Here is an 11,224-nt window from a genome sequence, read left to right as displayed (position 1 = left end):
AAACTGAAAAATTTTCTTATCCAATAACATTTGATTCAGTTTTCACGCAAACTGATGGTAAAGATGATGGTGATGATCAATTCACAAATATCACGGCTACTGGTATTACCATCATCATCATCATCATCATCATTAGCAACAGCAATGCAACATCATCCATTAGGTGATAGGCGGGTCAACCAATGGCTCTAGAGGTCAGATCAATGGCGATGATGAAGGTCAGTCTAAATTAACTGCGTGCAAATAGTGAGTGAAACTGATGATAACAATAAATGATAATTGTGATAATAAACAGTGTAAAGGTATAATTGTGGCGTAACTCAATTTAGTGGGAAACAAAAAGTGCCTTTCATCCGACGAAAAAAGATTCTCATATAATCTATTCAACTCATGAAATTCATTAAAAAAACTTGTAACCATTTGCAAAGATATATTGCCGACTTACGCCAAAGCAAAGAAACATGATTAAAAAAAATGTTTAAAAAATCAGATTACAATTATAATTAAACATTTCAATTTTCAAAGTGAAAAGTCAAGTCTGAAACAATCCAAATTGTCGATAAAAGAAGCAAGAATTGTCCAAACTGCAAATGATAAAAGATCCTCTTGAATCAAAGCCATTGAGTAACCATTTTCACCTGGATAACTGTTGAGATTGTTAAACAGCTGAACAACTGTTGATTAAGTTGATCAAGGAAAGTATAAAAAATGGGAAATCTCAAGTTGAAATGAAAAAAGTGACTTAATCAATGGTTTTGCTTGTTTCCTTTTGAGTTTGTGAATGTTGTCCATAACAATGGATTAATCATAAATCACTTGAAGATGGCAGGAAAAGGATGCTTCATCATGTTGCTCTTTACCCTCATCTTGATCATCATCGTCCTCATCGCCTTTAAGTTGAAGTCGTTTTTCAACTGCAAAGCCATTGAAAAATGGTGAAAAGGTAAAAATGAAAATGCGAGTGAAAAAAAGTCACATTTTGGGTGTTTTGCTGCCTGTTTACATCTTGCAATTTATCTCAATGACAGGTCAAGTGAAGCTAAAAATAAATGTTATCAGGATAAAGGTCAGTCACATAGACTCGATGAAATTCAACATTGACCCAGCCTGTTGACCTTAACCAAACCATTTCATTTGCAGTTCAATTTTAGTTGATAATTGTTGACTTTCCATGATAACTTTAATGTTGACTTTTCACTTTTAATTAGCTTAACTGATTTGTTGCTTGATTGACTTGAAAAGTTAATGTTGATTAGTTGGTCAACATTGTCCCAATCGAGTTGATAATAGAGACAAAAATGAATTCCTAAATGGATCATCATCTTCCAATCTTCAGATTATTAGTTATGTTTCAGTGAATCTTGAATGGTCAATTTGAGGGAAACATTTAGACTGAATCAATGAATTTGATTAAATCATGTTTGCTATTGACTTGTAAACCTTTAAGGTTAGGCCTTTGAAGATGAAACTCATTGAAATGGATCAATTTAGTTGATATCATCATTTGATTTATCCAATTCTGATTAAACTCAGATAATCAAGTGTCAGCTTAATCAGTTAATTTTGATGCAACTGAACACCCACAGAAGTAAAATTCATTTACTAATAGAAATCTTTTGAAAATTCATTCCAACAAAATTGCAATTCTCAATCATAATATCATTTTGATATTAATGTTAATTCATATTTCAACCGATTGTCGAAATTCAATTGTTGAGAATCTGTTATTAATGTTATTACATTAACAACGGATATTTGAACGGAAAAGAAGGCAAAAAATGAATTTAAACATTTCATGAAACATTTTCTTGTTTTTCTTCTTTTCTTCCTTAATCATCATTTTGAGACTTGTCAACAAGCTTCCGTTTCCTGATTAAACTGAATAATCTGAATAATCTAAATCATCTGAATGAACTGCTGATTAAGTTGAATGTTGAACAAAAACCAAAACTGTTAGTTAATTGTGATGCTGAGGCAAAAGAAAACAATAAAATTCAATTAAAATTGATTGAATCAGGTTAATCTGAGGGAATCAATGATTTTCAATGTTGAATAATTGATGAGAGTAAATTGATAAAGTTGATGAAAAACAGCAAAGCAAGTCAACAACTGGTCGACACTGACATTAACACGGAATCAATCAAGATTAAAAGATGATTAAATCGAGAAAACTGATTAATATCATCAACACCATGATTACCATCAAAATCATTGTGATGAGTATTAAAATGTCAAAACAATGAAACCATTCATTAGTTGGTTAATCAATCGCCCTTTTTTCCAGGCAAACAATCAAACACAGTTTGGAAGGCAAAATAATCTGAAGATGATGTTAATGAAAATAATGTTGATGAAAAAATGACGTTTTTGATGAAAGCTGAGTTTTTAGATGACAAAATGTGCCTTTAAAAGGTGACAAAGCAACTTTGACCTGCAAATGATTTATCATGTTTCCCATCAACTTGCACCCTCTGCATCCTCTTCCTCCTCCTTCTCATGGTAATCACCCTAAAATCAGTATTAAACATCATTTACATGTAAAGTAGACTCAGCTAGATGAAAGTGAAAATGAAAATGTTAATAATGATAAAGAGTTTGCTTTGTCTCTCTCTATTCCTCTGTTTGGTTCACTAAGCCTCCATCATGATAATGATTATCATGATGAGCCTTGATGAGGATGATTATTATTAAGACAATTCCCTGATTCTTTGTTCCCTTTTGATAGCTTTTAATTACAAATGGAGAGCAAAAGAAAAGGCTTCCAATTATGATCAATGATTAACCTTTATTGTACCTTTTGCTGTGTCTCTCATCGCCTTGCCTGACTATTGCCATTATAACCAGACAAAACAATTATCATTATCATTATTATATTATTATTAACAAACCATTTTTCATCTTGCGCTTTAATCTTGATGATGAACAAGATGAATAAAGATGATGAAAAAGATGGCGATGAGAAGTGGAAAAAGTGATTTGATTTACATTTACTGTGCGAGTTTCACAATGGATTTGATTTAGCTATTAATGGTAAAGCTGGGAGTTTTTATTTCCAAGTCCCTGTCACTCACAACTGAACACAACAAGAAGAGGAAAAAAAACATTTTACTCATCTTCATCTTCACATCTTTTTACCTCAAATCTTTTCCCATCCTCATCATCATCAGCCTCATCTTGTAAGTGAATGAAATGACAATCGTAACATTTTAAGCTAAATGGATGTCTTGTGTTTCCATTGGTAATAAGACTGTAACTGACGGACAGAAAAAACCATTTATTTGATTGAATTGTAACTTTCATGGTGTAAAGGAGGATAAAGATGGCAATGCCAGCCACTCACTGTTCATTCATGATATTAAAACAGCAAAAGTGAAACCTGAAAATGAGGGGGAAAAAGAAGTAAAAACAAGAGAAAAATATTTCTTTCCTTATTTTCTTGCAACACTTGCAGTAACTCTTTCTGATCAACTTCAATATTGGAAAACTTTAAATTGTAAAGTTGAATGGCTCAATCTGATTGTCATTACAGGAAAACAGCAAAATTGCACCAATAATACCAATCAATCTTTAATTAGTTGCAATCATAATAACTTCGTCGATATTAAAACTTTTGGGTTAACTTTCAGCTTTTACATCTTGTAGGTAATTAAGACGACAGAATGAATGTTTAAAATTTTATTCAAATTATGATGAGAAGTTGATTGGAGGAGACAGAATGAAAACTTGCAGATTCGAGTGAAAAGAAGAGATTACTAAGAAAAAATTACATTTATTCGATTCGATGAATACAGATATTTAACCTCGGGTTCTTAGATAAAGTTCCTCTTGGGGTACATGGCCATTCTCTTCGATTTCTTCTCTGCGCTGCTCAACACAAACTACCCGCAAACATTTTTTAAGATTGAACTCTCTTATAATATTTTCCGCTTCCGACCACAGTTGTCTTTCCATTAATGGCTGGACAAGCGGAGTAATTTTTGCATTCAATTCATCATTGCTGACGAGATCTTTTAACCTTTTAAAGTGACTTTCAGTGCATTGATATTGACAGAAATCTCGACTGCAGGCTCCTTCAGTAACGTATCTTTCATTTACTAGAGAATACCCGAAACTTATACGTTTTGAGACTCTATAAGAATAATAAGCAAAATATGCGAGGTGATAACGCTCGCCATCACGAATAAATGGGCTTTCGTTATCACTGTAGCGACGAGGGTCCAAATTTGGCAGCAAATCAGAAGTGTATCTATGAAAAAGTTGAGAAGCAATTAATTAATATAAATCCTAAACTAATGATTGTGAAAAGTGAAATATAAGATTACGCTTTCAGGTTTTCGCAAAGCCATAAAATGCCACCGGGCCAGTTAACTTCGTCGGGTCTTTGGACAGAAAAAGAACTCGTGTATCTACTTGGTACTCCAGTTATCGATTCCAGCTATAAATATATAGATATGAGTTATTGTTCTAAGATTGATTGCCAGACTTACCTGATCAAATACTTGCTGGTAGTTATAACGATTTCTATCCTCATTCCAATCAATAACTATATCATGATATTCATCAAAATGCTTCACTTTGAAATTAACTGAGTGAAATGAAAGGTAAAGAGTGAATTATCTCAAAATTTAAACTAAAATAAAACTTACTTTTATCAGAATTGTTACGCTGTTCAGCCATTCCAAGTAGTACAATATGTATCAATATGTGTCTAGGAACAGGAAACACGTGGAAAAGTGAAAAGTTTGAACTGAAAGCAAAAGTAAAACTGACAAAATACAAAAGGTTGAGAACCAAGCAAAGAACCAGATTATTGGCCGTAAATAAAGGGGTTGGACTCATTTGGACACTAAAGTAAACAGTTGTAAAACTTAAACTTGTGCTAATACTCCAAGAATAGTTTTTTTCAAAATTTTAACTAACAACTTGTAAGAACTGGCCGCGGACTTTTACTAAATGTGACATGGCGATCATGAACCATCAATAAAAGGGAATTTTACTTGGATTTCAATACTTTCATCTTCATTAGATTAAGATTTTTATCTCTGATTGAATTTTTGTTCTAATTTTATTTGAAACAACACTAAAAGGATGAGAAATGATATCCACTCAGTTAATTCATGATATTAAAACAGCAAAAGGGAAACCTGAAAACAAGGGGAAAAAGAAGTAAAAACAAGAAAAAATATTTCTTTCCTTATTTCTTCCAACACTTGCAGTAACTCTTTCTGATCAACTTCAATATTGGAAAACTTTAAATTGTAAAGTTGAATGGCTCAGTGAAATTGATTGTCATTACAGGAAAACATCAAAATTGCACCAATAATACCAATCGACAATTTAATTATTACAATCATAAAAATTTGATCGATATTAAAACATTTGAGTCAACTTTTCATCTTTTACATCATGTGATTAAAGATGAAAGAATAAACTTTCAAAATTTTATTAAATTTATGATGAGCTGTTTATTAAAGGAGACAGAATGAAAACTTGCAGATTAATTATACAAATGAAAAGAATAGATTACTAAGAAAAATTACATTGATGCGATTCGTTGAATACAGATATTTAACCTCGAGTTCTTAAATAAAGATCATCGTGGCGTTCATGACCATTCTGTTGAATTACTTCCCTGCGCTGCTCAGAACAAATTACACACAAATAATGTTCAACATTGAACTCTCTGAGAATTTTGCTCGCTTCCGCATACCTTAAATTTGAAAAAGTTTCCATTAATGGCTGGACAAGCGGAGTAATTTTTGCATTTAATTCATCATTGCTAACGAGATCTTTCAACTTTTTAAAGTGACTTTCATTGCTTCGATATTGACAGAAATCTCGAGTGCAGACTCCTTCAGTAACGTATCTTTCATTCACTAAAGAATACGAAAAACTTATACGTTTGGAAACTTCATAATCATAATAAGCAAAATATGCGAGGTGGTAGCGCTCTCCATCACGAAATATTCGCCAGGAGATATCATCTTCCCGATAATCATCGCGTGAATAGTTGGTTAACTCTGGCTGAGAACCAGGAGGGTATCTATGAAAAAAGTTGAGAAGCAATGAATTAATATTAATCCCAAGCTAAATGATGACAAAAAGTGAAATGTAAGATTACGCTTTCAGGTTGATGTATCTCCATGTAAAGATACCGTCCAAGTTAACTTCGTCAGGTCTTGGTACACAAACATTACAAGTGTATCTATTTGGTACTCCAGTTATCGACTCCAGCTATAAATGTATAAATAATGAGTTGCTGTCCAAAGATTAAATGATAGACTTACCTGATCAAATATTTGTTGTTTTTTATATCGATATTTATCCTCATCCCAATCAAGGACTATGTCATGATATTCATCTAAATGCTTCACTTTGAAAGTAACTGAATACAACGACAGATAAAGAGTGAATTATCTCAAAATTAAAACACAAATAAAACTTACTTTTATGAGGATAGTCAGGTCGTTTTGCCATCACAACTAGTATCAATATGTGTCTAGAAACTGGAAACACGTGGAATAGTGAAAGGCTTGAACTGTAAGCAAAAGTAAAACTGACAAATTTGAAAAGGTTCAGGACCAAGCAAGGAACCAGATTATTGGCCGAAAAACAAGGAGTTGGACTTATTTGGACACTAAAGTAAACAGCTGTAAAACTTTAACTTAAGCTACTAATCCAAGAATAGTTTTTTCAAAATTTTAATCAAGAATTGAGCATTTTGAAAATGCAACATTTGCGATCATGAAAAATGTGTAAAAGAACATTTTATTGTGATTTCAATACTTTCATTTTCATTAGACAAAGATTGAAACTTATGGGTTAACTTTCAGCTAGTACATCATGTGATGAAAGGTGACAGAATGAATGTTTAAAATTTTATTGAAATTATGATTACAAATTGATACAAGGAAATGAAAACTTGCAAATTTATCAATACAAAAATAATGGAAAGATGAGATTACTAAGAAAAATTACATTAAGTTGAATACAGATAATTAACCTCGGGTTCTTATATAAAGATCATCATTACCATTCTCTTCAATTTCTTCACTGCGCTCCTCAACACAAGTTACACGCAAATATTGTTCAAAATTGAACTCTCTGAAAATATTTTCCGCTCCTCGATACAAATTTCTTTCCATTAAAGGCTGGACAAGCGGCGCAATTTTCGCACTCATTTCATTATTGCTAACGAGATCTTTTAACCTTGCAAAGTGACTTTCAGTGCATTGATGTTGACAGAAATCTCGACTGAAGGCTTCGTCAGTAACGTATCTTTCTTTTACTAGAGCATACCCCATACTTATACGTTTGGAAACTCTATGAGAATAGTTAGCATAGTATTCGAGGTGATAACGCTCGCCATCAACAATTAATGGGCTTTCGATATTACTGTAGCGAAAACGAGGGCCCAAATTTGGCAGCAAACCAGAGCTGTATCTATGGAAAAAGTTTAGAAGTAATAATATAAATGCTAAGCTGAATGATTACAAAAAGAAAAATGTAAAATTACGCTTTCAGGTTGTAGAAGTGGCATGCAATGGTATAGGGCCGGTTAACTTCGTCGGGTCTTGGGACAGAAAAAGAACTCGTGTATCTACTTGGTACTCCAGTTATCGATTCCAACTATAAATGTATAAATAATGAGTTACTGTCCAAAGGTTTAATGTCAGACTTACCTGATCAAATACTTGCTGGTAGTTATAACGATTTCTATCCTCATTCCAATCAATAACTATATCGTGATATTCATCAAAATGCTTCACTTTGAAAGTAACTGAGGGAAATGAAAGGTAAAGAGTGAAAATTTATCTTGAGTTAAACAAAAAAAGAAACTTACTTTTAGGTTTGTTACTCTGTTGTGCCATTCCAGCAAGTATCAATATGTGTCTAGGAACAGGAAACGTTTGCACTGAAAGCAAAAGTAAAACTGACAAATTTGAAAAGGTTGGGAACCAAGCAAAGAACTAGATTATTGGCCGAAAATAAAGGGGTTGGACTCATTTGGACACTAAAGTAAACAATTGTAAAACTTTAACTTAAGCTACAAATCCAAGAATATTTTTTTCAAAATTTCAACTATTAATGAGGATTGACCGGGGAGTTTTGGAAATTCAACATTTGCGATCATGAAAAATGGTTAAAAGAATATTTTGAGCAGTAACTCTTTTGATCAACTTCAATATTGAAAAACTTTAAATTGTAAAGTTGAATGGATCAGTGAAATTGATTGTCATTACGGGAAAACATCGAAATTGCACCAATAATACCAATCGATCGTTAATTAGTTGCCATCATAATAACTTCATTGATATTGAAACTTTTGAGTCAACTTCTCAGCTTTTACATCATGTGATCAAAGATGACATATTGAAATTTTATTCAAATTGAAGATGAGCAGTTTATTAAAGGAAACAGAATGTAAACTTGCAGATTCATTATTTAAATGAAAAAAAGAGATTACTAAGAAAAATTACATTGATTTGATTCATTGAATACAGATATTTAACCTCGAGTTCTTAAATAAAGATCATCTTGGCGTTCATGACCATTCTGTTGAATTACTTCCCTGCGCTCCTCAGAACAAATTACATACAAAAATTGTTCAACATTGAACTCTATGAGAATCTTTCTCTTTTCTGAATTCCTTGTATTTGAAAAAGTTTCCATTATTGGCTGGACAAGCGGAGTAATTTTTGCATTCAATTCATCATTGCTAGCGAGATCTTTCAACTTTTTAAAGTGACTTTCAGTGCACTTATAATGACAAAAATCTCGACTGCAGGCTCCTTCAGTAACGTATCTTTCATTTACTAAAGAATACGAAAAACTTATACGTTTGGAAACTTCATAATCATAATAAGCATAATATTCGAGGTGATAACGCTCTCCATCACGAAATATTCGCCAGGAGATATCATCTTCTCGATAATAATGGCGTGAATAGTCTGGCAAATTTGGCTCCGAACCAGGAGGGTATCTATGAAAAAAGTTGAGAAGCAATGAATTAATATAAATCCCAAGCTAAATGATGACAAAAAGTGGAATGTAGGATTACGCTTTGAGATTGATGTGTGGAACTGCTATGATGCCTGCCAAGTTAACTTCGTCGGGTCTTCGTACACAAACATTACATGCGTATCTATTTGGAACTCCAGTTATCAACTCCAGCTATAAATGTATAAAAAGTGAGTTGCTGTCCAAAGATTAAATGATAGACTTACCTGATCAAATATTTGTTGGCTTTTATATCGATATCTATCCTCATCCCAATCAAGGACTATGTCATGATATTCATCTAAATGCTTCACTTTGAAAGTAACTGCATAAAACGAGAGGTAAAGAGTGAATTATCTCAAAATTAAAACTAAAATAAAACTTACTTTTATGAGGATAGTCACGCCGTTGTGCCATTTCAACTAGTATAATATGTGTCTAGGAACAGGAAACAGTGAAAGGTTTGAACTGAAAGTAAAACTGACAAAATTCAAAAGGTTTAGGACCAAGCAAAGAACCAGATTATTGGCCGAAAACAAGTTTCAGGTCGTCAAGCGCTATTTTCAAACAAAACTGTGAAACCGAAGACAATAAAATCGACGAAACAAAATTGTGTTTCGTATTTTATCATTTGAGTTTAATTTGTAAATACAAGCGGAAACCAATCATACTCTTAAATTTCTTTCCACTGAATATCTCAGTAGCCTGAGTCCCAAGTAAACTGTTTTTTGTCGTAATCCAATGTCAGCTTTCATTCGAGCTCAAATTTTTTTGCTGAATCCTGTTGTTGTGGTCAACACCTTAGCGCAAAAATTTCATGTTTTGTGTAAATCTGTAGATGATGAATCTTGGTGTTAAGGTTAAGAGTAAAATGGGTGTTTTTGATGGGATTAAAAGGTAACTAATTCATTCTCATTTACTCTTTTTTGACATGAAAAGATTACGCATTTTTAAAGGTAATTTAAGGTGCAAGAAAACACATTTTAAAAACACCTTAACACTTATTTTTTCTGTTCATTTATTCTTGCAAAGCAACAACCTTTTCAAATGAATAGAATCACATTTGAAAGCAAATAATATTTAACAATTTTTCTGCCCTTTTCCACCATCTTTTTGCCGTTTTCAATTAACTAAATTACAAACAATTTAACCCAAGGCTTCTTTTAATTAACTTAACTTTTCTCTCTTCTGATCAAACTTGTTTCCATTTGTTGTTGTTTTGGTTCAACTGACAAAATTACAAATGACTTTCCGTCTAAACATTAATCAAGATCAACACATCAACATTGTTTCACACTCTGTCACCGTTTCAATTGTAATTTGCACACTTGATGATAATAACATTTAAAGAGAATCAAAAGTCAAGAGAAGATGAAATCGAAAATTCATTTTCAAAAGAAATGTAAATTGTTGTCATTTTTGGGTTTCTTTTTCAACCCATTTTCACCTTGTGTTGACTCGATGCACCTTTTGGTTAACCTTAAAAATGGTCAAAGGTGAAATGTAAATTTACTATTTTACATTTCTTTAGATTGTCGATCTTTTGACTTCACCTTAACACCCAATCATTTGAAGACCTTTTTTTCATGGTCATTATCATAGTTATCACCTCATCTAAAAAAACTTGTCAAATCAGGACAATATATCCACATGGAGAGTTATTGTGTTTCAGTGAAAAGGTAAACCTGAAAATGTAATAACAAAGAGTATTCATCATCTTCTTTGCTCTTCTTCCTAAGATCTTCTTCCATTGTTGCCTTTCAATATGTTTATCTCACCAGGCTAAACAATCAGAATTCATCTTTATTCAATCATCATGATTGTTGATCAAACAAAGAAGATGAAGAAGAAGAGAAAGTTAAATGTCAATAGTATTATGTCAACTAATGATTTATACAGATTATGATAATTCATTTTGAGCACAAAGAGCAACCTCCAAGGGAGGTTTTATCACTTGTAATAATATCATTATCTTTTTGTTTAGTGTTTGTGTTTGCGTTGCCTGATGGTCATCCCTTTGATTCCATGGGATCCAACCAATCGGACAGCATTTCCGACTCTAACCTGTTAAACTCATTAAAAAGAGTTAACCTTTTGCCAAACTGTTGATTAACAATTAATGATCTCTCACGGTAATAAACTAATTAAGCTTTGCTATAATTATTCAGCTTTCATTTTGTTTCTCATTTGATCATTGGTAACATTGTCGTCTTGAAGGTGAAGA

General features: G+C 32.4%; 4 protein-coding genes across 5 annotated transcripts; all 4 read right to left on the bottom strand.

Moving 5' to 3' along the window:
• Positions 1-3,713: 3,713 nt before the first annotated feature.
• LOC107365429 (uncharacterized) lies at positions 3,714-4,954 on the bottom strand. Its single transcript, XM_015932919.3, has 4 exons — positions 4,647-4,954; positions 4,488-4,585; positions 4,323-4,435; positions 3,714-4,246 (listed from the first exon to the last, which is right to left on the bottom strand). Exons 1-4 carry the CDS (start codon positions 4,837-4,839, stop codon positions 3,796-3,798), a joined length of 855 nt encoding a protein of 284 aa, XP_015788405.2. The 5' UTR covers positions 4,840-4,954; the 3' UTR covers positions 3,714-3,795.
• A 530-nt stretch (positions 4,955-5,484) lies between these two features.
• LOC107365428 (uncharacterized) lies at positions 5,485-6,659 on the bottom strand. The gene is made up of 4 exons (XM_015932917.3): positions 6,447-6,659; positions 6,288-6,385; positions 6,122-6,234; positions 5,485-6,043 (listed from the first exon to the last, which is right to left on the bottom strand). The coding sequence occupies exons 1-4, from the start codon at positions 6,475-6,477 to the stop codon at positions 5,569-5,571; spliced, it is 717 nt and encodes a 238-aa protein (XP_015788403.1). The 5' UTR covers positions 6,478-6,659; the 3' UTR covers positions 5,485-5,568.
• Positions 6,660-6,864: 205 nt separating this feature from the next.
• LOC107365430 (uncharacterized) lies at positions 6,865-7,926 on the bottom strand. Of its 2 annotated transcripts, none has more exons than XM_015932920.3 (4): positions 7,844-7,926; positions 7,683-7,780; positions 7,517-7,629; positions 6,865-7,443 (listed from the first exon to the last, which is right to left on the bottom strand). In XM_015932920.3, the coding sequence occupies exons 1-4, from the start codon at positions 7,869-7,871 to the stop codon at positions 6,999-7,001; spliced, it is 684 nt and encodes a 227-aa protein (XP_015788406.1). In that variant the 5' UTR covers positions 7,872-7,926; the 3' UTR covers positions 6,865-6,998. The 2 variants fall into 2 exon arrangements, with proteins under 2 accessions (XP_015788406.1, XP_015788407.1); XM_015932921.3 differs by having other exon boundaries at positions 6,865-7,437.
• Positions 7,927-8,386: 460 nt separating this feature from the next.
• LOC107365442 (uncharacterized) lies at positions 8,387-9,417 on the bottom strand. Its single transcript, XM_015932936.2, has 4 exons — positions 9,387-9,417; positions 9,228-9,325; positions 9,062-9,174; positions 8,387-8,983 (listed from the first exon to the last, which is right to left on the bottom strand). Exons 1-4 carry the CDS (start codon positions 9,415-9,417, stop codon positions 8,509-8,511), a joined length of 717 nt encoding a protein of 238 aa, XP_015788422.1. The 3' UTR covers positions 8,387-8,508.
• Positions 9,418-11,224: the final 1,807 nt, after the last annotated feature.

Source organism: Tetranychus urticae, chromosome 1 (assembly GCF_039701765.1).
Source record: "Tetranychus urticae isolate SD_2017Ah chromosome 1, NJAU_TeUrti_SD_1.0, whole genome shotgun sequence".
Lineage (NCBI taxonomy): Eukaryota > Metazoa > Arthropoda > Arachnida > Trombidiformes > Tetranychidae > Tetranychus > Tetranychus urticae.
This window is presented reverse-complemented; position numbering and strand designations above follow the sequence as displayed.